Genomic DNA, 27,475 nt, shown 5'->3' on the forward strand with positions numbered 1-27,475 from the left:
GTTGGCTGATCTGCTGGTGGTGAGCCACCTCAGTCGCCTGTGATGGGTGAGCCGTTGGCTGATCTGCTGGTGGTGAGCCACCTCAGTCGCCTGTGATGGGTGAGCCGTTGGCTGATCTGCTGGTGGTGAGCCATCTCAGTCGCCTGTGATGGGTGAGCTGTTGACTGACCTGCTGGTGGTGAGCCACCTCAGTCGCCTGTGATGGGTGAGCTGTTGACTGACCTGCTGGTGGTGAGCCACCTCAGTCGCCTGTGATGGCTGAGTTGTTGGCTGATCTGCTGGTGGTGAGCCACCTCAGTCGCCTGTGATGGCTGAGCTGTTGGCTGATCTGCTGACGGACTTTGATGGCTGTCGTGTGTCCCGCTCTCACCGCCGTCGTGCCCGGCTGACACCAGCGCTGCAAGTGTGACGTGTTGCGTTTATATTTATGGTCACGAACGTCAAACCGTGCAAGATATTCCAGCATCAACATCCAACAATGTGAGAGAACTTCGCTGTTAGAGCTTGTTTGTGGAAAGTTCTGATGGCGAATGCTTGTACTCCCAAGGGCTCGTAACTACGATGTTTCTTCATTAATTAGAGTCGTGTCGACAGTTTTTCTAAGAAACACAAATGTGTATGTTGCGTTTTCTTACTCGTGCACTTTCATACAAAAGTTGAGAGTCGTATACAAAATGATGGAAAACTTTCTTGAAGCCTCTCGTTTAGTACTGTGCACTTGACACTAGGCTGCATCAACTTCTGTGTTTACCGTTATTTGCACATTCCACGAGGAAATTCCGGGGACCTTGTGCTGCAATATTCGCCAGCTGACCGTCGTTCCGGAAGCGTTGTCTCATGCAGGAAGGAGCTCGCCACAGATTTGCTCGTGCGACATCCGGGTGTGCCGGTCAGATGGTTGGTGGTCAGAATAGTGATCCGGCGCAGCGCTGGCCGTCCGCTGGCAGGCAAACACGGTGCCGATCTGATGGCGACGTCTGCCTGTCTGCTGTCGTCTGCGGCTTACAAATTCAACCAAGCAAGCGTAGGCCCTCTTCCCTCCCCCCCCCCCCCCCTCCCCTCCTCCTCCTCGAGGCACGTTAAGTGCCAGTGGAGTCTGTTAGGCCGTTTTTAGCAGTGTATGGCTGCGAACCATTCATAAATGCTGTAATCTATCTGCATTGGTGATTGCACTGACGAAGCACAGTTGGTAAGGTCTCTGGTGAGAGTCAAAGGATACGTACACACACGGAGCGAAAAGGCTGCTGATGGTGCTGCTGATCATGATCGCCCCTTCGCGCAGCTTGCTGTGGCAGCCGGCATAGTGCCCGCATAATGCCCGCAGTGTTCTTCAGTCGCACATATCAGCCGCACATGGATGGTTTGTTCTCCCGCTGCTCAGTGTGTTTGCTCTCACCGCTCAGTTCGTTTGTTCGCGCTGCTCAGTTGGTTTGTTCTCCCCGCTCGGTGTTTTTTTCTCACCGCTCAGTGCATTTGCTCTCGTCCTTCAGTAAGTGTGGTATAGCTGCTCAGTACAGTTTACTGACGTCGCCTCAGCGTCGTTAACACGCGCCCTGGTGGTCTGTTGATTGTGACACGCTCGGGTCAGGGGAGGCAGTTTGATCCCCTGCAACTCAAAATTAAGCGGGCTAGATCCATTAAATTCACAGATTGGTAGGGCTCTACGCGGGCTCGTCTTTGTCAAATTATCACGCGCCTAGGTCGTGACATTCGGTTAAATAATGTCTAACAAGGTCGAACTCCAGATTGGCGCGTGGAGTGCCCTCGCGCCTCCTCACGCGGCCAGCTTTGACCGTAATGCCTTTTCTAAGCAAATATCGCTGGTGTTCATAGTCAGTGACCTTATTTGACCTTTGGAAGGTCAAGATGACCTGAATCCTTGGAGACTATTTTGATTTTTGAACAAAACATCAGCGCCAAGAACTACGCTGCCGCTGATTTGACTAGCTTTCCTGCCCACACAGAAGGAAGTGGATGAGCGGGCGCGAGAACAACGAGCCATGTCAGTCGGTCAGTCGGGAACTACCCTTCTTTCACCGCGTGATTCAATCCAAATTTCTTGTGCCTTGGGCTCAGTGGCTGCTCAATAGCGTCCACCAGCAGGTTGGTAGGGCGTGTTGTCTGGAACGCTCTAGCCGCGATGCGGGCACAGACATGGGGAAATGGAACAGAACATGGAGTCCAGACATCTTTCGTGAACAGAACAGTCTTTTTGGGTGTTAGGGCATTGTCATTGAGTGAGGATCCACATTAACGAGGAACAATGCCGCTGCACAGCATCAGAAGACTATTTGTTTGCTCCGCACCTGGCGTGGGCTTTTATGGCCATCATACGTCTCAGGCACCTATCCCGGGGAGTCGGATGTGGAGTTTAAAGGTAAGCGGATGATCCGTTGTCGAGTCCAGAAACTTGGCACCGTCGCTGACTGGGTGATCAGTACCATACAGGTGTAGTTCTGGGCTCCTGCGGTCCCCTACGCTTATATAAATGTGCGCAATTGGTTTTCCTGTCGAAAGCCGTCCGTCAGGCTCCGGTTCGTCGCACATCCGCAGCTGTATCTCTACAGATGCGGTTGATGGCGTCAAACAGCAAATGGCGAAGTCACCCACAAATAAGGATTCACCAGCATTCCTTGGCAGCCAGTAAAATATAACGCACGTCACGAAACAGTAAAAACGCCCAGGTAAGGGTCCGCCGACTCGACACCTTAAATCTCCGCTGCAAAAAAGTTGTCATTGGTGTGATGCTTTGTGCAGCGGTTCGGCTCAGCTCGGTCAGAGAGAGACGTGTAGCGACGCGGCGATTTGTATTGGACCGAGTCCAATGGCGTCGTGCCCCTGCTATCTCAGGCAGGCACGACATAACATTTAGTTCGGGTGGACTACCACTCATAAGTCAGCTTGCATACACGCACCTATCGCGCGTCCCGTATGGTCCGCCACGGGACGGCGGTCAGCGCCCGCGGCGATAGGTTGCATTCCACCGCGCGGCGGAGACCGCGCCGCGACACGGCAGGGACGGCATGTTGTGCCGCCGGGCAGGCTGGGCGTGCTCACATCTCCCCCCCCCCCTCTCTCCGGGACCGCTGGAGGAGCAGTCCTGAGATGTCGTGGCCCAGGCGGCTTGGTGTCCTTCTTTGACGAGCGCTCCGTCGAAGATCTGATGTCGGCGGGAGCTGAAATCGTACTCGACGGTGAGGTGCTGGGTCTCTCCTTCTGATGGCGAAGTAGTCGTCGGTCCATGTGATGGCGCTTGAGGGCACTGAAGTGGCGGGCGGAGGAAGCGCCTGTTTCTCCAGGAGACTCTGCCGCTTGGTGTCTCGGTCATGTAATCTTTGTGGTACCCGATGCCCACGATGGTGTCTACCTTGTCCCAGCGTTTGCTGATCGGATCTTGCAGCCTAACGTGGGTCCCGACCTTGAGGAGCGTCAGTGCATATGCAGAATCATTGTAGTGCTGTTGTGCACGGCGGAGAGACGCTGCTGCCCTGGAATCACATTCCTCTGCTTGCTCCTGCCACTCAGCAGCGAAGTTGCTGTGATGAGCGGGGGCACAGGAACGGATGGGAGGGCCGAAGACCACCTGAGCCGGAGAACGTCCACCGGCTCGAGGCGTGTTTCGCAGTTCCAGGAGTCCTCGGTAAAAGTCGTCGTTGTCGGTAGAATCATCAGTCACCGTCTTGGAGACCAGGTGCTTCATGGCCTTTACTGCCGCCTCCTCATGCCCATTGGATTGTGGATAACATGGAGTCGACATGGCATACCGTACTCCCCAGCGCTTCAGGAAGTTGGCGATTTCACGGCTCTTGTACTGGGGTTTTCCATCTGTCCTGAGTCTGACGGGTACTCCAAGACTGACGAAGACGTCTCGGAGGGCTCTGATGATCTGACGACTTGTTGTGTCACCGCATGGGAGTTGATAGACAACTGGCCAGCCAGACAGTCTATCCACGTAGACGAAGAAGTCTCTGCCCGCGTGAGAGAAGAGGTCGGAAGAGACATCTTCAAAAATCTTCGATGGCGGCAGGCCGGTGGCCATTGGTTCCTGAGGTGGACTTGGACGGAGCTCTTCCAGGTACTGCAGTTGCCCACAGTGTTGGCGATGTCGCTGTTCATGCCGGGCCACCAGACAGTTTGACGTGCTCGTCGTTTGGTGCGCTCGATCCCCTGGTGAGCGTCGTGAAGTGTTTCCATGGTGGCCTTCCGGGAACCATGCGGAATGAGGATGCGTCAACCTTTCAGAACTAGGCCGTCGTGGGACGAAAGTTTGTGGCGAAGTTCCAAAATGGGAGCAAGGAACGCGGTAGCATCTCCTTGGAGGATGGGAAACCATGGGATACAGCCACCAGAAGTTGCTGGCAGGTTTCATCGGCTTGTGCTGTCCCCTTGAGATCATCGAGTCGTGGGTCTGGGAGATGTGGTGGCGCCTGCTGGGTTGAGACCTCTCTGATGGTGACGATGGACGAGCGATGGACATGGTGCTCTACAGACTGGACGAGCTGGTTGTCCTCAGGCGTCGGTTCTTCAGCAGGACCACGTGACAGTGCGTCGGGAATGGCATGGTCTTTGCCTTTCTGCCAGATGGCTGTGAGGTTGCAGAGACCGGTCTTTTCCTTCAGGCGTTGGAGACGCGGGGTTTCGACTGCATCCAGGGTGTAGTCGTTCAAGATCGGTATCAAGGGTCAGTGGTCGATGATGACTTTGAAGTGTTGCAGGCCCTGCAAAAAGATGCGGCACTTCTTCAGAGCCCACACCACTGCCAGGAGCTCCAAATCCACCATTGCGTAGCGTGACTCGGTGTCAGAGAGAAACCTGGACCCACATTGGACTAGGCGCCAGCGATCGCCGTGCTGTTGTAGCAGGGCGTATCCGAGCTCTTTCAGGCGGGCAGCGTCGGTCTGAAGAACCGTCGGAAGATGCGGATCGTAATTAGCCAGCACAGGCGGTGATGCCAGAGCCTCCTTGACGTCGTTGAAGGCTGTCTGGTGGTCCGGTGTCCACACAAAAGCGTTGCAAGATTTCAGTAAACCACGAAGTGTGTCTACAGTGGATGATATATTGGTGGAGAAGTCCCCGAACTGATGAACGAGGCCCATGAAAGACCTCAGCTCGGTGATGTTGGTTGGCGTTGGGAAGTTGGTGATGGCCGTGACCTTGCCCGGGTCGATCTCCTTCCCGACTGAAGACAGGCTGAAGCCACAGAAGAAGACTTCTTCCTTGCGCAGCAGAACTTCTTCTCGTTGATCGTCATGCCATGTTGGCGGCATTGTGTGAAAACAGTTCGTAGATGGTCTGCCTGGTCTTCAAATGTCTCATCGTAGACAAGTATGTCGTCGACCACGTTGACGATGTGGTCCAGACCCTGGAGAGCCTGGTCTCCACGTTGGCGGTACTCGTCCCCTATTGAGACCGGGCCCATGGGCGCTCGGAGAAACTTGAAGCGCCCCCAGGGGGTGATGAACGTTGTGAGGTGTTGACTGCTTTCTTGAAGAGGGAGCTGCCAGCATTCTGATTTGGCATCCAGCGTGAAGAAGATCTTCGCGTTCACGGAGATACCAGAGACGGCCTCCCTTGGAGTAGAGAGTGGATGCGGAGGCCTTTTACAAACTTGTTGAGCTTGATGAGGTCAACGCATATCCGCACTACTTCATGCGACTTTGTGACCAGCACCAGTGGATGGTACCAATCTGATGGCTCGTCACCCAAGGGGGCGACGATGCCCTGTCGAACCATTTCTTCCAGCTGGCTCCTCACGTTGTCTCTCCATGCGTACCGCACAGGGGGGACAGCGCGTACTGCGAAGGGTTTGGCATCTTCTGTGACGTGAATGACCATTGGTGGGCCTGCCATCGGCTTTAGAGATGCATTGCTGTCATCAGATGTGAAGACGTCGGCGAACTCCTTGAGAATGCCACTACAGAACTGCTTCCGCTGTTGGTCGGCATTCTTCGCTGAGCGTATTGGCGACACGCAGTGACTGCCTGCGCTCCGGGTCTGGAAGTCATCAGCGGGCTGTGGATAGTGGTCTGGGAAGATGCCGAGCTTCTGGGCCGTATACCAGGCGAGAAGTCCCCGTGGCTCATTGAAGACGCAGACTGTGTCTTCGACTGCCCTCTCGTTGAGGCGAATGACGGCCTTGAAGGTGCTAATGCAGTGCATGGACTGTCCGTTGGCAGCTGGGACGTCGGTGCTTGGCGGCTTGGTCAGGGCACTGTCCTGTGCACCCAGGGTGTGTGCAGTGTCTGAGCTCATCACTGTGATCTCAGCCCCCGAGTCTGGGGTTGCGTTGATGCTGCCGACGAACGTCCCGCTGGGATCTTCCAGCTTGATGACAATCTTGGGGGCCTGTAGACTGCGATGTAGACTGCCGACGAAGACTTGGGGAACAGCTGCCTGGTGTGACGGGTAACGCTATCTGCTGCGTGACCGCCGTGATGCGTCAGGCTCGGCCTGCAGTTGCTGGGACGAGAGCCTTCTACGGCAGACAATGGCGAAGTGTCCCATGACGCCACAGGAAGAGCACGCTTGGTCTGCTGCAGGACATGCTCCTCTCAGATGGCTAGATCTGCCACAGCGTCCGCATGGTGGGCCTGAGCGCCCTCGCGAAATGCTACGTTGACTTCAATCATGGTGGTTGGAGATGCTGAACACGTGGTGGCTTCTGTTGATGACGTCTTGTAGCACCTTATTGTTTGCCTGAGCCGCTTCCTCGGAACGACATATGTCGATGGCCTGCTCCAGTGACGGGAATGGGCGCAGTGCCAAAAGCCTGCGCCGGGTCTCTTGGTTGCGAAGTCCTGACATGATACGGGTACTGAGACGCTGGTCCGTGCATGTGCTGCATAGTTCAGCATCAGCGGCCAGCTCTCTCACTGAACCGAAGAAGACATCGAAGGGCTCGCCCTCTTCCTGTTGCCTCTCTTCAAACTTCGTTCGGTCGATGGCGATGTTGCACTGCTGGCGAAGAGGATGTTCTATCTTGTCCAACGCTAACTGAACCGTGTCAGACTCCTTGTCGATGCCGATAACGTGCTGAGATGTTGCACGCATGCCTTCAGTGAAACAGGAGTGCAGGTAAGCCAGCTGGTCTTCACGACTGAAGGTGCTGAGATAACAGAGCCTGCTGTAGTCGTTCCAAGAGGACTTCCATGCTCGGAATTCGCGTAGACTGATGGACACGGGGAGCTTGTTTGAGGGTGTTACTGTGGGCGGTCTTACGGCACCGTAAGGCATCAGTGATCTCGCTGAGGATACCGTTGTTGCTGGCGGTGCTGCATCCACTGAAGGTGCCGTTGTTGATGGTAATGGAGCGTCCGAGTTCGGTGGTACTAGTGGAGCCCTTGGTTCTACAGTAGCGGTACCAGTGGACGTCAGCGGCAGATTGCACCGGGCATCCTGCCCGGTTGCTTCAAATGCCGGAGTCCCTACGAGCAATAGCTACCGGTGTATATTTTGTATCTCTGACCTGAGTAGATTGAGGTCACGCCGATGTTGTTCTTGCTGCTCTTGGAGTTCTTGCCGGCGCTGATCTTGAAGGCCGTCCAGCAACTTCGTCGGCCACGGTGGTACAGTGTCCTCTTCAGTGTCCTCTTCGGTGTTACCCATCTTGTAACTTGATCGAAGATTGTAGGCCATGCAGAGTAGAAGCATCAAGAGTCTCTCGCAGAAGGTTCAACTGTCGGCTGCGCCATGTGATGTCTTCGTCCAGCGGTTCGGCTCAGCTCCGTCAGAGAGAGACGTGTAGCGACGCGGCGATCCGTATTGGACCGAGTCCAGTGGCGTCAGGCACGACATAACATTTAGTTCGGGTGAACTCATAAGTCAGCTTGCATACACGCGCCTACCGCGCGTCCCGTACGGTCCGCCACGGGACGGCGGTCAGCGCCCGCGGCGATATGTCGCATTCCACCGCGCGGTCGGGGCCGCGCCGCGACACGGCAGGGACGGCATGCTGTGCCGGGCCGGCTGGGCGTGCTCACAACAATTGAGTTGCCCCACGTCGCCAGGTAAGCCACTTCAATGAACTTCGTACAAAATAGTTTGCGGCCATGCAGTATCATAGGCGCGCTCCATGTCGAAAACACGGCTCTGTTATGTTCTTTTCGCCTCGAAAAGTCTCACATTAGTGCCTAATTTATGACTTTGGGCTGAAATCACCACGTGGTCAACGCTTCTCCCATTTTTTCGGAACTCTCATTGTACAGTTGGCAAATAACCGTTCATCTCAATAAACAATATCAGTCGCGCGCATATAATTTTCTCCATCATCTTACAGAGACGACGTCAGTGACATAGTACGATAGGGCATGAGGTGGGAGACATCCTGTCCCGGATTTAGAACGGTTGTCATTACAGATTCTCTATGCGTTAGGGAAGTCATCATTGCTCCAGATGCAATAAAAAAGCCTGAATATGGATGTCAAGGAACAGTCCTTCAGCGTTGTTAACATTTCGTTGTTTATTTATTCTGAACCTGGTGTGCTACGCTTTTCGCTTCAGTGCGAAGCGTAGCCCAGTCATGGTGATGGGCTTATATGGATGGCAATTGGTTCCGCTAAATCGGATTAGTGTTTGCTCGCTCTGCTGCTTGTGACGTACGCAGGCAGAGCTGTCAGCGCCTGGCAGGCGTCTTGTCGGCTAATGCTTGTTGTATCATGCTCGTTACTTCAGTCATGTCGGTGATTGTGCGCCCTTAGAATCTCAGTATTGGCGCTGACGCTGAAGGTTGTTTGCCAGAAATGGCCTGCCTCCTGCCCCATACTGGGCTAAGTGGGTCACACCTGTTAATAGCACCCACATAGATTTTCCAGGAAGTACCCTTGGCTTCACGTATCGTGCGCCAGACCTTTGCTCTAGCCTGTTTGAAGGCGGCGAGGTTTTCTGGAGTCGAGCCACGATTGAAGCTTTTAAAAGGTCTGTTCCTTTTCCGAATGGCTTGTTTGCAGTCATCTGACCACTACGGAGCCGGGTTCGGACGTGGCTTAGTGGGTGACTCGAGGACGGTGGCCCCTGCAGTAGTTTAGTTGTTGTGCGCACCTACTTAGCGATTGGGGTGGCGGTATGACATTTATCTGGCTGAACCTCAACGTTGCACTCGGCAGTGACATGTATGCAGCCTTTCCAGCGCAGACCCCTCCTGGTTGGTCTCATGCCCGGGTGGGCCGCGCTCACATCAACACAACGGAAATTGATCACAGCCGCACGGACTCCCCTCCACGTCCTACGAAAGGCGGCGCACAAACGATGGCGAGGGAACAGATGGACCGCATGGTCACGCCTCTGTTTAATGTACACAAGCTGTTGCGCCCACGATACTTTCCAAGCGTCTGCCTCTGCGGCTGGTATGACTGCAGCCCCAGGGGAAGGAAACTGGTTAGTAACAGACCGTAAGTCACCACCTTACATGTTCTCCAGACGGGGGCCAGGTGAAGGGAGATGGAACAGACTGTCATCTTCAAGAACTCAGGTGCCTGAGACAGCCTGCAGGTGCGTATTCAGCGACACATCCACGCAGAGAATACTGCGATCTGAGTAGCACTAAGATGGCTACTCAACCATGCACTACCCCGCTGGAACCAACATCCCTTCGGTGCATGCCATACCATTTGACGCCATCTTGCGTATCAGGGGAGGCCTTTATTTCATGAAGGCACGCTACCACAGGATCTCTCGAAAATGAAAGTTTCTGACGGTCGGACGGGCTCGACATTGAGCCATGAGGGTTTGCCATCGATCCCCGTAAAAAGTTCGGTTTGTTTTAGTTGTCATTGTGCATTAAATGTGTGTGCATTAAATGAGCCACGTGTGGCCCATGGCTCACAGGATTACATAAGCGTCAAAAATTATTCGTGGGGTACAGTCCTGCTAGCTGGTGACTCTGCTGAACCGGCGCTCAATAATCCGCGCCCGGCCGGGGGGAGGGGGGGGGGGGGGGTGGTAGCTTCCCCCATCCGGTTTTTCGAGCACATGTCAAAAACGGACACTCGCAGCGATAAGAAATTTTCCCTTCCTGTTTGTTTATCAATTTAGCATTCTGTGTGAAAATTTCAAGTTTTTAACTAACAAGATCAGTGATGTAGGTCAGGTGAAAGAGGTCAACCTGTAACAAACTTACCACACATAACTTGTTTTGGGTCACTTGCCAATGTTTAAATTTGGTGTATTAGTAGAGAGTGATAGTACCTAGAAATTGCATTTTTCAGATTTTTCAGAAAATGCGAGGTCGCTGACCTGAAGCGAAGTTATTTTTCGCTATTTGTTCGTAAATAATGCAAGTTTGTACGCATTTTTGCGTAGTTGTAATATTGTATATGAGGGAAAGAGTACTAACTTACATGTGCAGCCATCATGTGACCACAGATGATGTGACCTTGACCCAGGTCATGACCTATTTCTATGGATGCCTTTCGGAAAACACATGCTGAGCTCAACATAAGCTGTTGTATGAGGTAATTTTGGGCGCAGAGTTCAAATAAGCCACTGAAAACATTTTTAGATGCGATTTTAATGCATACCAATGTAACAATAGGTCATGCAAGGTGATATGCGGTCATTCAAGGCCCATGACCTATGTTACGAACAGCGGGGAGGCTAGATAGACAAGTGCGATGCGTGTAACCACCTTCCTGCCGTGCGTGTGAAGCTGACGTTGTCTTATTTCATGCACCAACGTACCTGCTTTCAGTTTGTTACAAACGCATTGTCAAGCGTCGAAGGGACTATGTATAATGTAGACAACAGCTATATAATCTTCAGAACCTGTGGATGTCAAATACACTATTTCTGACCACAAATAAGTATGGCACTCGTCACAGACGCGGTTAGCACTTAACATCTTTTTCATATGGATGTGTTGTTAATTTGACCTAAGTTGATGTCAGACGACCTCGTGGTCACTCTGAAATGGTAATTTTGTGTGTGTAATCTTTTCCTACAGCTACACCTAAAAAAATAAACTTAGAAGGACATTATGAAGAAAAGTATCGTATTGTGTGCTTCTGGTTTATCAATTTTGACCTGCGACCCGATCCGACCCGACCCATTTCGGGCAGCAGGAATACCCGCAATGGACTCCCCGCAGTCTTAACGGTTATTTTCGTGCTCTCAACGTGACTCTCATGGGTTAACATAGGTTTTAACCGCATCTATCAAAACGACCATTTTTGACCTTTCGTGGCTTCTGGTGGCCTCACATTTGACCTAAGGTTGAAAATTTGGGGTGCATTTTTATGATTTGACCAGACCTTCAAAACGCTATCTTTGTCGTTCCTCATGTGGCGTTTGGAAGTTGGAGATCCAAGGGTGGAAGTCAACTCCCCCCCCCCCTCCCCCGGCCGGGCGCGGTTGTCTCAGACCCCTGGCCGGGGGCGTGATAGTGATAAAACTGGAGCGTCCACTTGGTCATACTCTGGAGCTGCCCACCTCCGTTGGTAACACCGGTCATGGTGGGGCACATTTAACTGGAGGATTCGACCTACTTTATGGTGTAGCGGGAGACTCGCCTCCGTGCTGTTTTCTTCTTTCCCCGCTAGGGGAGGGGTAGGGGCATCGATCCGCGGTTCCCTGCGGTCGTTTTTTTGTGGGTTTGCCAAGAGAACTTCAGTTCTACGATGTAGAGTTCTCGGGTGCGATGTAGAACATCCGAGCATCTCTTGGATGTGGAGGACTCGGGCTTACTCTGGATGTGGAGGACCCGGGTGCGAATGCGGAAGTCTCAGACGCCTCCTCAGGGATGGACAAAACCGTCGGCTTTATGAGCCCGGCCAATGTCGCACGCTCCGCGCTTCGTGTACACTTCTCCGCCTCCAGACTCTCCAGGTCTGCATGCCCCTCGGCATCAACATTATTCCGGTGACTTCCAGTAGTAAATACTCACTCGGTGAATCGTCGGATAATCCCGCCGATGACCAGGTTGCAAGAAGGGATCATCTGCTCGTGCAGAGGACCCGGGAGCACGCCGTAGCTCGCCGGCATCCGCGGGTGCGACGGACACCGCCTCTGCTGAAGTCTCGCGCTCCTCCTGCCATGTCGGAAGATGGTTCAGGCTCTCTCACCAGCTGGCTTTATAAGGGGGAGGGGAGGGGTATCAGCAGCCGCACGGCCACCAGCGAACACGCCGCAGCCGCTGATGAGGCGGTTGCCTTTTCTCCATTGGATGAGGCAGCAGCCAATCCGGGGCGGCTCGGTCGACACTGTCTGAATAAAATCGCTGACGGTCATAATTTTAAAAGCATGGGGTCGGCCAAGGCCAGGGCCAACACTCCTGCTGGGAACGTATGTCTCTAAAGGCGATTGGACCGGGTCAAAACTTCTCGGCATGATCTGCCTCCGTGGGACTCCTCATCCCCAGCATGTGACCCGAGTCTACGCTAGTAGAAGACGGCATCGGCATCCAAGGTGGAATTCGTGTGATATGCTGCGAAATGAATCCCCTGTACGGTGGCTTTCTGAAGATGGCTGGGGTGGCTCGAAAAGATCAGCTGGGACCGGGCGTGCTTATGTCTGCGGCGACAACGCCACACAGAACCTATCTCTTCCTACCACCTCGAATTACTGTTTTCGGCCAAGTTGTTTGCCATCCCTGCAGCGCAGCATTTTTTGTGATGTCGCGAAAAATATTTTCTGGACCTCACTGATTCCATGAGCTCATTTGTATCCCTATGCTCAGCCACCGAATCACGCGGTCATTTTCACTGGGTCTGCTCAATCTGGGACAGGCTCCGGCCTACGAGCGATCAGAGACTTTGTGTGATATTCATGTGGGTTCCCAGTCATGTTGGGATTTCCGGGAGACGACGCACAGACGAGGCGCCAATGGCGGCTTGTGACCAGCGCCATCCATTTCCTATTCAACACCAGCCCGCACTCGAAGCAAGCTGCTGCAGCGAATGTGTGCGCAGACAGCGGCAGAGGAGATGGGATGCCACGAACAGCTCGTTCACGCTGCTGAGGCGCATCATCGGTGAGGAGAGACATCACACCGTAAGAACAGGTGGGAGGAGGTCCCCTGGCCTGCGGCTGGGCCGTACACACGCAGCTCTCTCGTTTCTCCTGGCTGGCCAGCCCCCCCCCCCCCCCCCCCAGTGTGAGACAGGTGCGGCGAACGGTCCACGGTGGAGCGCAGGCTGGTGTCGTGCCGTGAATACGATGCAGTGGGAGTTGCGTTCTCCCTGACAGTGATTCTTGCACAGCTGGTTAGAGGAACCCCCTCCTGCGATGCGGCGTTGTCTAGCAGCGCTGTCGACTAAACCACATTGGTGTGCAGTTGTATTTGTTCATGAAGGTGTTTGAAGTCCAACGTGACTGAACGAGATAACATGATTTGACTGATTTTCTTTCAATTCGGTTTTCTGAAGTCCAACGCGACTGGGCGAGATTACATGCTTTGACTGATTTTCATTCAATTCGGTTTTCTTGAGGCTGACGTGACTGGGCGAGATTGCATGCTTTGACTGATTTTTGTTCAAATCGGTTTTCTTGAGGCTGACGTGGCTGGACGAGATTGCATGCTTTGACTGATTTGTATACAATTCGGTTTTCTTGAGGCTGACGTGACTGAGCGGGATTACATGATTCGGCTGTTTCTTGAGGCACGCAATGACGAACATAGTCGACGCGGCCCGTAGCCGCAAATGTTAACATGCATTGAAAACTACGCTACATGTTCCTGGACGCATCAGGCTGACCAGGATCATTTTAGGCCAGTGACCTCCCCTGGGCTGCATGACGTCAACATGAGATGTCTGCTGACATCCCTGTTATCAAGGATTTGAAATGAACGTCAAAAACTGTTCACGAGAGCCAGTGTTCCGCGATAAAGCGGCTTGGTTTGGACCGTGATATAACCTGTCTTCATGGCCCACGGGCAATGTCATTGGTCGTAATTCTAATTGCTGTAGTTTAATTGCATAAAAAACACCTTTGAATTGTATCACGTGTCCTAACACTGTTGTCGCCACAGGTTGAATGATTCCCGAGACATTGCCTTTGTTAGAGCCGTAGGCTTAGTTTGGCCTGCTATATGGCAGCGGCCTAGCAATGTATATTCAATTATGTGTACCAAAAGATCGGCTATTAAATTGCCCACAACTCGAGAACGTTTGGTGCTGCTACGCCGTACCGTTCGGAAGTAAGTCTTGAAAAACCTTCAGGATCAAATTGCCCCGTCCCCCACTTATCATCCGGGTGCGTGTTAGTTCTCTACCCTCAGTGTACTGTTGTGTCTCAGCATGCCTTAATCTCGGCGCTCCGGCTGCTGTAATCACGCGGTAAAGCGCGCTCTCGTTGGGTGGTGCAGCGCTGCTCTCGCTGGGCAGCGTGGTGCTGTTCTCGCTGGACATCGTGGCGTCGCTCCCGCTGAGCAGTGCAGTGCTGCTCTCGCTGGGCAGCGTGGTGCTGTTCTCGCTGGACATCGTGACGTCGCTCCCGCTGAGCAGTGTAGTGCTGGTCTCGAACCTTCATCTTTGGTCTCGAGCGCTCTGCGTTGGTCTCGAACGCTTAGCGTATGTTTGGTCTCGACACCCGGTGTGGGTCGCTCTCGCCTTGCACTTGAGGTTCTCCGCCGGGCCATCAATGGAGGCTGCTGCGCCGTTGTCGCCCAGCCCGGGGCGCGGCCGTACTGGCGCCGCGCGGCGCTGCCCCCCCCCCCCCCCCCCCTCCCCTACCCGTCACCTACCTACGCCCTCTGTTAGGAGCAGCCTCTCCGGGGAGAAATTCGTTGCTGATAGACCATTAGCTCTTCTACTAACCTTTTATCGGGGAGGAACCGGACCGTGTCATTGTTTTTTATCATGTATTGGTCCTGTCTGCGACTCTGACATGGGACGACACCAGGCGCGGTCGCTGTTGGCTGCCGTGATTGACCCTGCAGTGTAGCGGACTGGCCGTGATCCGGTCGGTCGCTGCTGGCCGGCATGATTGGCCCTGCGGCGTAGCGGACTGGGCGTGATCCGGTGCCGACGCTCAGAAAACGCCGACAAGGCTCATCGGCGCGAGAGGTGCAGCGTGTTTGATCAGCGCCGTGCACGCAGCAGTTTCTGTCGACAGTCCAGGAGATGCGCTCCGGGCTGCAGAAGTGTGCCAGTGGTAATTTGACTGCAACGATCGCGTGGTCGCCTAGACGTCATGGAGAATTTGGTGTCCAGCGGATCACCGAACAAAGCGCAAGGAGATCATGCTTAACACCAGAAACCTTTGGTTTGATGAAGTTGATGGAGGTCTCAAACGGACGTCCGTTCTTTTGTGTGCATTGTATTCATGACAACTCACTTATATCGCCAATCACCGATGCACGTCGGGTAGCAGTGTATGTCTTTGGGCCGCCCGCCCGTTTGGCACCACCCGTATGCACTGGTGCGTGCCAAATCCTCAATGATGTCACGGCGGCGGTGTACTCTGGTTGATCGTAATGCAGGTTGAATAGAGTGGTTGGTCAGAATGCTCGTTGAATGCGGCTAAGCGTACCTCCAGGCACAGTGCGCTGCTGCTGTTACCAAGTTCGGTACGAACGGGTGTTGGCCTACGTGCTGCGAGCGTCACGCACCCATGATTAAATGCGATTGATCATGCGCTGCGTGTCTTCAGTTCGGTACCATGCGACTGATTCGTAGCCACGCGCCTGAAGCGGTAGAAGGGCCGATGCCTCTTTTATGGGCTCACAATGTGGAGCTGAACCGAAGAGCCTCGCTCTTGCTGCGCTCGTCCGACCCTCCTGGTGCGCCGCTCGTCTGACCCTCCTGGTGCGCCGTTCGTCCGAACCTCCTGGTGCTCTCGTCCGACCCTCCTGGTGCGCTCGTCCGAACCTCCTGGTGCGCGAGTGCTGCATTAGCGGCCACAGCCGCCACGATGGCTGGCAGCGAGGGCCGCGGCGATCCGGCGCCGGGGCAGCGGGGTCGCGGCTGAGGGCCCGATGGCGGCGGGATCGGCTGGGGGCCCGATGGCGGCGGGTCGGCTGGGGCCCGATGGCGGAGGGGTCGGCTGGGGGCCCAATGGCGGCGGGGTCGGCTGAGGGTCGGATGGCGGCGGGGTCGGCTGGGGGCCCGATGGCGGCGGGGTCGGCTGGGGGCCCGATGGCGGCGGGGTCGGCTGGGGGCCCGATGGCGGCGGGGTCGCGGCTGCGTGTGACTGGAAGTTTCTGCCCGTCTTCCTGCACAAAAGCCGCGAGTGGCAGCTACCATATTGGATGGTGCTGATGAATGGTGCAAGGCGCCGCCGCTGCTGATGAGCCGGAGTTCTATGTGTGTTGTAGGTGCATGGTCACCACCGATTTTCAGCGATTCATGCCATTCAGCGCTATCCACAGGCTTATGCAGGTCAAATCGATCAAGCTGTGAGCATGACACAATTCTGTTTGGAGAAAGCTAAGTTCATGTGTATCTCATTGAACTCTTTCCTAACAGAGATGAGATGTAACAGAGATGATCTTACAACACAGTCGGGCGAAATTGGATGCAATATCACGTCTACTGCTGAGCGCACCTTTTTGGTTTGGGTCTCTCCCAGCGCCAGGTTGCTTGGATTCTGGTTTGCTGAGGCATTCCCGCGAGGGGTTACATAGTGCATTACATAGCCTTACATGACATATGGCAGACATCCCATCAGGTCTGTTGAGGGTCGACCCTGTCTGTCTGTGGGCTGGTCATTCAGGTGGTAGGCACCAGCTGCAATACGCCCCCCCCCCCCCCCGCCCGTGATAGAGCGAAGCGTTGCCGAAGCACGTTGCCGTCAGTTCAGGCGAGCATGGTCGATGATTTAGTCGGTGCTTGTGGTCCCAGGTGCCCGACTGGGAGAAGGAGGCGGTGCCCGAGCACGTGCGCCAGGCGGCCCGCCAGATGAACCGCTCCGCCTACGAGGAGCGGCTCCGCCAGATACGCATGTCTGAGTATGACGCCCAGATGTACGACGGCATGAGCGCCAACGTCCGCAAACAGGTACTGACGGCGTGGACGCCAACGTCCACAAACAGGTACTGACGGCATGGGCGCCAACGTCCACAAACAGGTACTGACGGCATGGGCGCCAACGTCCACAAACAGGTACTGACGGCATGGACGCCAACGTCCACAAACAGGTACTGACGGCACGGGGGTAAACGCCCGCAAACAGGTACGGGGGTAAACGCCCGCAAACAGGCACTGACGGCACGGGGGTAAACGCCCGCAAACAGGTACTGACGGTGCGAGCTTCAACATGTACAAACAGGCACTGACGGCATGAGCTTCAGCATGTGACACGTACTGACGGCACTAGCGTCAACGTCTCTAAACTTGCACTGATGGCATGAGCGCCAGCATCCGTAAGCATGCTTTCTATGGCATGACCGCCAACGTCTGTGAATAAAGGACGAACGCCAACGCTTGTGAACAGGCACTGATAGCATGAGGACATGAACACGAGCCACCCCTCAAGCTGCTAACAATAACATTGGCGCCAGCGCCCTCTGCCCGGTACGGACTTTTCCCCCGGTGATGTACAAAAGCGGCCTCTGACGTCAAGGATGGGGGCGTCCGCCGGCGGCTGCTAATCCGGCCGGTATCCGTGTCCGCCGGCACCCCACGTACGGCTGACATATGCGACCCGATGCGTCGGCGTCAGGCGGAGGGACCTCGAAATCAGAGCGCGCGTGCGACCCGACGAGGCGGGATTTCGTCAGAGCTAGGGATCATATGTTAGATGCTATTTCTGATCTTTGCTGGAAACGTATTGCATCTAATGCATATGTGAAGACATATAGCTTTTGATGTTACCTCGTATGGCTGCTGTTGTTATGTAAAAATGTGTCCATGATACATTTGCTGGTTTGGCGTTTTGATTTGTGAGCTTTCCTAGCGTAGCTTATTTGATGAATTCTGACATGAGCAATACAAGCGAGATGTTATTGACTGGCTGTTGCCAGATCACACGCAATGATTTGTGTTCAGCACCTTGTTGGAGCGCGGTCAAGTGATCCCGCTGATCGCTTCAAGAAAAAGGAACGAGCCCGCTTTGTTGACGTTTGCGCGCGGCCGGCCATCTCATGCCGCCGGCGAGTACGGCGCCCCGCGAGCTCCTCCACGCGTGAGGCCGCACCCGATGCCGTGTGCCACCCCTCCAGGTGCAGTCGCTGCGTGTGCTCCTATCCAGCCTGCAGGCCAAGGGCAAGGAGCGCCAGTGGCTGAAGCACCAGACGTCCGGCGAACTGGACGACGCCAAACTGATCGAAGGTAAACCCAAGAAACGCAGGCTGTGTTCAGCTGCTCTGGAAACGTGCTGAAGCCGTTCTAAGTACACCTCCGCCCATCGGTCCGTTCCGTGCTCCTGTTTTATTCACTCGCCTTTGGGGTCACGACCGCCAAAGGACGGGCCGGCTTGCTGTCCGGTGCGGCCGATCCGGTGTTATCCCAGCTGAGTAGGTCATGAAATCATTTCGTCTGTCAGACGAGCGGAGCTGTCGTGCTCAAAGGCTTGCCTTGCCTGGCTGCATGGCCGCCTGGCCGCCTGGCCGCCCGGCCGCCCGGCCGCCGCTCCGCCGGGTCGACGCCTCGAGCCTGACCGGCGGTCGTGCGCAGGCATCACGGGCGAGCGCACCATCTACAAACGGCGCGGCGAGCAGGAGCCCGAGCTCGGCACGCCCCAGGAGAAGCCCAAGCGGCTGAAGCTGGTCACCGACGTGTCCGGCAGCATGTACAGGTGAGTGGGGCGCCGAGGCGGGACTGCGGCCAGGTGACGGGGCGCCTGGACGGCCGGACCCGTGCGGGCTCCCCGAGACCGGACGCGTCGCCAGGGGACTGTCGGTGACTGTGGGTCGGAGCAGGACAGCGCTGGCGCCCGCTCGCTGGTGGCGACCGGGCTCGGGGCGACCGGGCTCGGGGCGACTCGGCGGCTCAGGCCGCGCCGCGTCCGTCAGCCTTTCACTGGCCGCCGTCTCACCACAGCCAGGGGTCCGGAGACGGTCAGGAACGCAGCTGGCTTGCATTGTCATCCAGAGCCTCGCAATGTCGCCTCGTAATTACGCGTAGTCATTGTCGCCTCGTAGCGCAGCGGGAAGCCGCCAAGCCACTGCATTGTGCTAGGTAGCTGAATGCATTCTGTTTTATATGAACTGGGGAAATCTTGTTCGTTTGGAATGCAGCGCTTGGTAAACAGCGCTGGACTGCATCCATTGATCCCCGCCGTGTTTCCAGCCGGATAAAAAGGCTTAGACTAGGCAGGGTCCAACATATTTCCGGTATGCGAACAAGCTCTGCCGATTTTCCGGCTGTGCTCCGGCATCAGATAATGATGGAAAGCCGACATTTGTAAATTTGTTGAACATCGATCGCATCGCATTGCATGCGACATACGATTTCGTTTAACGTACCACAACCGACGATTGTGCTTTCCTTTCCCAACATGCTGGCGTTGAAAGGCTTGAATCGCAGAACCATCCTTACGCTGACCTGTCAATAGAAGTGCTTCTATGTACAGGCAATGTTTCTCGCAGCTGTTCTGAATTACGAATGATTTTCCTGATGATTCTCATCCCACGAAAATGTTAAGTGGACAGATGTGTGTTGGCCAGGTAGTCATCTGCTCTTGAAACCAGATGTTGAATTTCTTCTTGTCAATGACTGGTTTGTTAAGAATAAGTCGATCCTTGATTTGCTGGATTGGTTCGATTTATGGTGCCTGCATTGTTTCACGGCTGGGTTTAGGAGACCTCTTGACGCCAGTCAGGTCATTTTCATTGATATGGTGTGAAGCTGTACATATACACTGTTCTTTGATTGATAACCTTTCTCGTGCGCTTTGCGTATCTGACGAAACGTCCAAACAGAAGCTGAAGCCTCATGTGATGACGTACTCTCCATTGAATTGGTCGCAGCGGTCTGATAGATTTTCCAACGGCAGGACTGGATTCCTGTTGGGTCATGGATATATTTGTAAGTGTGTCATGCGCACCAAAATGGACGATTCTGAAAGCCGTTAATCGTCATAACAGAACTATAAAACATCCATCGACGTTTTTCTGAATCTGTGTCGCCTTGACTGCTTAAAGGGGTATCCCACCCTTTTTGTACTTTTCGCATATTGTTATGACGGACGCGTAATATTTGATTAGTAATACCAGTTTTCTTGAAATCCTTCTGAATGGCTCAGAATTTGTATTTGAAGTAGCCGACCCTGCGGAGAAATATCATTTGACTCCCTGCCCACCATTATGAAAGTTGTGCATTGGATTTGTCCTGTTTTCTCTAACATGTGTGTTCTGTAATGCTTACACCACACTGATGTGCCAAAACTTTTGTGTACTAATGCTACGACAGCTTGAAACACCCTGCTTAGGCAAATATATGTGCTAATATGAAGCTATTATCCCGCGAATTCAAAGAATGGTTAGACTATGGCTTTTAGCTCCCCTACGGCGTTTACCACTGTGACCCTTTTCGAGGCACACTTTAGCTTTGGAAATGGGAGCATCACATGATCCATGTGACGCTCTGGTTCAAACCTTAATCAACCAGCTTCTCCGTAGCGGGCGCTTGCCGCTGGACCAATCACAAACGCCCTTTTGTCCAGCGGAGGTGCACACGGGTGTTGTCATGACGGTGGTGGTTGCGCTTGCGGGGAAGAAGTGTAGTAGCGCTAGGCAGTGCTGTTACAAAGTGTGGACAGCGTAATTGGGACTCTAAAATAATGGCATTGGTGTCCTTACTGCCTTGACGATGCCGCGGGGGCGCTACCCAATTATTTATCTATTATTTATTAGACGCTATTTTTAGACGTAACTAGTCCTGATGTTTCACTAGAGTATGTTTTTGAAACATGCCTCAAAGGTGGGGCATTCCCTTTAACTTGGCCGGAATAGCATGGCAACTCCGCGACTTCTGTCGGCACCGTGACGACATGGGCCACTGCAGCATTCATTAAGCCACAGCCTTTGATCTGCTGGAATAGAGGGTGTGTGTTTCCATGTTGTTTCTTTTCGGATGTGCCATGGCCGTTTAACATCAATGTGAAGGTTGTGCCGTCGTCGTGATGTGGTCGGTTCTGGTCCGTCCCCATTTTTTCTCGGTTTAAGTGCTGAAGGCATGCATGTGCTGGGTCGTAAAAATAGCATCACGTGTAAGTTACGTGGAAGCGTGACAAGCCATGCCGCGTGCACATCATCAACGATCACCATCATCATCATGAACACCGCCCGGTCATGGTCCGCACGGTTATCGGCATTACGAAAGCAATGACCGACTTGATCCCTTTTAGAATGAAGTGACGGCACGTACCCTTTAAGTTGCACGTATCTGATATGAACGTCTGAGCAGGCATACCGACTGCTGTAGCGGCCAGAGTGTATCTCGCCGTTCAGCTCCGAGTGGTATACGCGGACACCAAGCGGCACCTCAACGTCCGGGCCAGCCGGCCGGCGACACTTGTGCGTCACCCTCGCAGTCGTCTCAGTAGCTGACCCTGCGCGGCCCGCACGCGCGCGCGCGCAGGCGTCAGGCATCGCCAGTAGCTTTCAGTTCGCGTGAACGAAGCTCACTGAACATCACTCGAACATGTCGCTACGACCCGACAGGTGTTAAGCATAGCGCCACCATAGCAAAAACTATTAGCATTGTGTCGAATGGCACGTGTCATGTAAAAGTGATCTGGTAATCGGAAATGGCAATCTTAATAGCTGATATGGCAGTGCTGCCTAAGCAGGAAACAGTCCTCTTATTGTATCAGCACCGTAAACCGCTGTTGTCCAAGCCGTTTGGTTTGTTTTGCACTGCACTGACCCTTACTACTGACCACGTAGTACAGCGCCCCACGCTGTTAAGGTCAAGCAGCTTATTGCAGATTCGTTGCTTACATTGCGTTAGGCTTTCGCTGATGAACGGTTCACTGTCCCCGATTATATTGGAACAGCATTATGTTCTCGAAGAGATAGTGCCGTGTTGACCATAACCCGTGGGTATGAACCTCGCTGATGAAAGGTTCACTGTCCCCGGTTACATTGGAAAAGCATTATGTTCTCGGGGAGATAGAGCCGTAGTGACCATGACCCGCGCGTATGAACCAGGAGATAGTGCCCTTGTGGCCCGAGTCATTTCCAGATAGCATCTCAGGACAGAACGTCTTTAAAGAAATAGAAAAGAGTGCATACAGCATTGCGGCCATTTCAGGCTATCTCTGGTGGCGATGCTTCGCTCGCGGAGGGACCCCTGGTGGCGATGCTTCCCTCGCGGAGGGACCTCCGGTGGCGGTGCTTCGCTCGCACAGGGACCTCCGATGACGATGCTTCCCTCGTGGAGGGACCTCCGGTGGCGATGCTTCCCTCGTGGAGGGACCTCCGGTGGCGATGCTTCCCTCGTGGAGGGACCTCCGGTGGCGATGCTTCCCTCGTGGAGGGACCTCCGGTGGCGATGCTTCCCTCGCGGAGGGACCTCCGGTGGCGGTGCTTCGCTCGCACAGGGACCTCCGATGACGATGCTTCCCTCGTGGAGGGACCTCCGGTGGCGATGCTTCCCTCGTGGAGGGACCTCCGGTGGCGATGCTTCCCTCGCGGAGGGACCTCCGGTGGCGATGCTTCCCTCGCGGAGGGGCCTCCGTTGGTTGCGCTTCGCTCGCACAGGGACCTCCGATGGCGATGCTTCCCTCGCGGAGGGACCTCCGTTGGTTGCGCTTCGCTCGCACAGGGACCTCCGGTGGCGATGCTTCCCTCGCGGAGGGGCCTCCGTTGAGCTGTGTCCAACCGGGACGGTCAGAGAGCCGGCTATTCAGTGCCTGCCGTAGCAGGGTCCCGGAATATCGTTCGCAAAATTTCAACGAAAACCCAAGATCCCGGAGAATAATTAAGGATTTTTTTCAGTAGACCCTTGTTCCGGGGAGATGTATTCTCAAAATTTTGGAAAAGATCCGAGTCTAGGGCCTAGGGATTTGATCTTGGGATCCATTCCCGGGATTTAAACGCATGCCTGTTAGTGAGTAAGGAATCCAGTGGAAGACCCCGCGAAAACTGTCGTTTTAAATGTAAAATATGAGCCGCTTGGGGAACGTCTGAGAAGGCTGGCTTTGCAGTGCGAAGTGGACGCGCTTGACCTATAATGCTGCGCTCATGGGATTGTATTTGCTTTTGAGAGTTGGCACCGCCTCTTTAAGAATACCATGCGCTTCACACACACCGTAATTTTATCACATGCCCATATTCCCACTCGGTGATGCGGCTCTCTAACGAACCCTGTCTGTGGTTTTGCTAGGCGATCAATGTGGATGCTTACTTGAATTATTTCCTGGGCAAAGTCGATTGTCTGCACCTAAGCACTAGGCGGTTTGTCGGATCCTGTACCGTTCATACAGGGTCCCATAATCCGGATAAGGTGGAATACCAGGAAAGGGGCATGTTTGCTGTGGTTGTTTTCACTCATTACTCAAGTACAGAATGCTTCGCATATACTGCGGACAATGGTTATATTTTTAAGAAAGGGGATTGACCTGACAATTTATCAAAGGCTTTGAAAAGCACCATATTCCAAAACTATTATCAAGCTAACTAATTCACCTGTGTTGCACACGGAGCGCGGACCCCGTCACCTGTATCCTGTACACGGGCCGCCGCGGCCCGTAGTGCTACAATTAATCCCAGCCCGAGGCGGAATATTCCGCCCTGCCGGAAGCGCGCTCTTCTCGCTTGGCTCGCTGATGGTGCAGCAGATTGCCAGCCGGTCGGCACAAAGTTAGCTGTTTAATTTGATAACGGCAAGCCTTTCGCCGGGGCGGGCATTTGATTGCGCCCCGGCGTAATGAGGGCGGGCTCGCACTGGGTATATTGGCCTTTGCGATATGGCGGGCGGTGGACCAGCAGCCTGGCGCACAACGGCATTATACGCTCTTCGACTCACCTCTTGACCTCAGACTACACGACAAAAGCATATAACCATGGACGGTCGCTGCCCCTCCGACTGTCCATTTGGCCGGGCGACCCGCGCCAAATGGACAGTCGGATAGGCGCCCTGTCGGCATCCCTGCGCATGACACGTGGTTTTGTTGACTTACTGGGGCGGCGTCAGTAAAACGAGTGGCACGTTGTGTCCAGCCCGGGGGCGTTACACGCACCACTATGGGGACATAACGCAACATTGCAAGGGAGAAAGGCCCAAGGAGAAGCTTGCCGTCGACATGATCACGCCGTCCTCCGCGTGATCAAAGCCCAGAGAGTATCATGTTTGAACGAGACCAACGTGAAAGGCGGCCATGGGTTCGGTGCGACCAAGCCGGATGTCGCCTGGTCTTAACATGCGTGATGCGGTAGCGGTGGGGCAGGTCACACTCGACCGCCGAGCTGATGGGGTACGTCCCACACCCGGGGGGACACCCTTCGCCCTGGGCTACGAGGCGCGGTGGCGCCATGGGCCCAGAGCGCCAGCGTGACCGCTGCAATCGCAGGCGCCCGGGTTCCGAGGCGCGGTGGCGCCATGGCCCCCTAGCGCCAGCGCGGCCACTGCAGTCGCTAGCGCACATCTGAGCAGGAGAGCACGGAAATGAAGCGTGGCGGTCTCAGCAGATGATTAACGTGCCACAGGAGAATTAAAGGGGTTTTGCATCGTCAATCCTCACGGCTAGTGACAAGTCGAGTTGATGAGGTTGATGACCGTGCAAACGTAGGTTCTAGCCAAGTTACCAAGAACTAAAACACTGCGTCTTTGGCGCGATAGCCTGCGTCTTACATTTCGCATCGCGCGTTAATTGGCTCTCATTAGCTAGAATGTGAATGGGAGGTGGATGGTATGGCATTTCAAGCGGTGATTTTTACGTCGAGTCATTAGTGCTGTGGTCTGACCAAAGACCAACCAAGCAATCACTTACCTCGCGTGGTAGCTTTCCGTACTAAGACTTTGTGAGTTCAAAATGGTTAGGACTATAGCACCAGTTACTGTAATGTGGTCACTGACTGGCTAGTGCTAGTCACTGTAATCTAGTCACTGACTGACTGGTACTTGCCACTGTAATGACGGTCCTGACACGGTGTATTGACTAGGACCGACCTGTTGGCTCATCTGTTGCCTCGGTTGGGGTGTCGTAAAGGTATTTGCCATCTGACCAAACAGGATTCGGAAGCGTTCCGCGGCCTTAGCGTTAGTTACCACGAAATCAAGAACGTCGAGACCTTTCGATGACTCGCGTCATTTGACAAGCGCTATCAGTGACACCTGTTCCCGAGCTGCGGGTGCCGCCGCCGCTACCTGTCCAGGAGGAGAGCAGGCCGGGCTGGTCTCACCAGACGCTGAGCAGCACGTACCGATCGCTTCCAGGACTGGGCCCTGTCCATGCGACGGTCTACACCAGCTAGAGAAACCTCTCAGCCCGAGCCCCCAGCGACGTTCTCAGGCGACACGGCACTCAGTGGTCTGTGACCAGCGCAGTGTAATCACAGGCTAGGTATGCGTTCTCAGGCGACACGGTACTCAGTGGTCTGTGACCAGCGCAGTGTAATCACAGGCTAGGTGTGCGTTCTCAGGCGACACGGTACTCAGTGGTCTGTGACCAGCGCAGGTTAATCACAGGCTAGGTGTTCGTTCTCAGGCGACACGGTACTCGGTGGTCTGTGATCAGCGCAGTTTAATCACAGGTTAGGTGTGCGTTCCCAGGTGACTCGGTACTCGGTGGTCTGTGACCCACGCAGTTTAATCACAGGTTAGATGTGCGTTCTCAGGCGACACGGTACTCGGTGGTCTGTGACCAACGCAGTGTAATCACAGGCTAGGTGTGCGTTCTCAGGCGACACGGTACTCGGTGGTCTGTGACCAGCGCAGTGTAATCACAGGCTAGGTGTGCGTTCTCAGGCGACACGGTACTCGGTGGTCTGTGACCAGCGCAGTTTAATCACAGGTTAGGTGTGCGTTCTCAGGCTACTCGGTACTCGGTGGTCTGTGACCAACGCAGTTTAATCACAGGTTAGATATGCGTTCTCAGGCGACACGGTACTCGGTGGTCTGTGACCCACGCAGTTTAATCACAGGTTAGATATGCGTTCTCAGGCGACACGGTACTCGGTGGTCTGTGACCAACGCAATTTAATCACAGGTTAGGCGTGCGTTCCCAGGTGACACGGTACTCGGTTGTCTGTGACCAGCCCAGTTTAATTACAGGCTAGGTTTGCGAATATCAGAACATGGAAACAAACTTGAGGTATTCGTGGCCTGCAATCACAACTTACGCCCATACACTTTTTCTCGCTCTTTCTGGTTGTGTTTATTTCGCACTTTTCACACTTGCACACTTTCACATTTTGTGCAATTCAAATAAACGGAGACTTCAATTGAAAAAGTTAATAAAACCGTGAGGTCAAAGCTTAGTGCCGTTCGTATGTGAATGCTGCGGACCGTAATGAGGGTAATCCATTGACTGGGCAGGCTTGCGTGGGCTGCGTTACGTAATCATAGTCCATTTCAGGTCTACGAACATGGACTTTGTCTCACAGAGCGACGTCGTCGGGCTCGAATGGCTGTCATTGACACCTAAAATCCGGCTGAAGTGATTGTTTCGGGGCGCGCCGGTCGATGCCTCCTCGAAACTCGACCTGCTGGCGGTCGGCGTGGCGTGGGGGCTTGCAGCTGGTGAGCTGCGTGGGTGGTAATTCGGTGGGTGGGTGCGGCCAGCTGGTGAGCTGGGTGAATGGGTGGGTGGGTGTTAACTCGGTGGGTGGGTGCCGGCAGCCAGTGAGCTCGGTGTGTGTGTGTGTGTGTGTATGTGTGGTGGGTGTGTGGTAATTCGGTGGGTGGGTGCGGACAGCTGGTGAGCTGGGTGGGTGGGTGGATGGGTGTTTACTCGATGGGTGGGTGCCGGCAGCTAGTGAGCTCGGTGTGTGTGTGTGTATGCGTGGTGGGTGTGTGGTAATTCGGTGGATGGGTGCGGACAGCTGGTGAGCACGGTGGCGCCGGTGCCTACAGACATTAGCCGACAGGTAACCAGTTTCATGAAGATAAGTTATTGTTGACTTCTGGCTGGCCGGAGTAATTGCGGCGTAACTCCCAGCTTGATCGGCCGGTTTCATAAACATGGTAGCACCCCTCCGAAATAGATCGTAAACGCCGAAGTCGAAGCAATTTCAATTGCGGCACAAGCGGTCGTTGTCATGACAACGCTATCGCTTTGTAACCAGTTTGATCAAGAGAGGTAAATTTGCACTTCTGGCTGGCCGAAGTAATTTCGGCGTGACCCTCTACTTCCTACGTCGGGTTCATAAACCCGGCAGCACTTCTCCGAAGTAAATCGTGAAAGCTCAGGCCGAAGTATTTCATTGACGCATCCGTTCGTTGTCAGTGGTAGCGACGGCGTCATCTTGGATCCGGCAGTTTGGGCGCATTTAATTCATCATGAGAATGCCCCTAAAATGTTCAGAATATATCTTAGCTAGTTTGCATTTCGTTTACAAGCAAATGTATAGCGATCTGATATATGCGATCATAGCGTGCATGATATCTATTGCATGTGATCGTGTGACGCATAGCATGCGACCTTAAGGGAAAAATCA

The 27,475-nt window shown here is 54.2% G+C and overlaps 1 protein-coding gene across 1 annotated transcript in view; it reads left to right on the forward strand.

Annotated features, from left to right (window-relative positions):
* The window catches only part of c12.2 (von Willebrand factor A domain-containing protein c12.2), a 111,649-nt gene that overhangs the window by 62,396 nt on the left and 21,778 nt on the right, over positions 1–27,475 (forward strand). Inside the window, exons 32-34 of the mRNA XM_037226572.1 lie at positions 16,773–16,928; positions 18,092–18,200; positions 18,546–18,666. Of these exons, the coding sequence (XP_037082467.1) occupies positions 16,773–16,928; positions 18,092–18,200; positions 18,546–18,666 (386 nt within the window). The remainder of the gene's footprint in view (positions 1–16,772; positions 16,929–18,091; positions 18,201–18,545; positions 18,667–27,475) is intronic.

The sequence above is a fragment of the Pollicipes pollicipes genome, unplaced genomic scaffold (genome assembly GCF_011947565.3).
Source record: "Pollicipes pollicipes isolate AB1234 unplaced genomic scaffold, Ppol_2.1 Scaffold_5724;HRSCAF=6776_pilon_pilon_pilon, whole genome shotgun sequence".
NCBI lineage: Eukaryota > Metazoa > Arthropoda > Thecostraca > Pollicipedomorpha > Pollicipedidae > Pollicipes > Pollicipes pollicipes.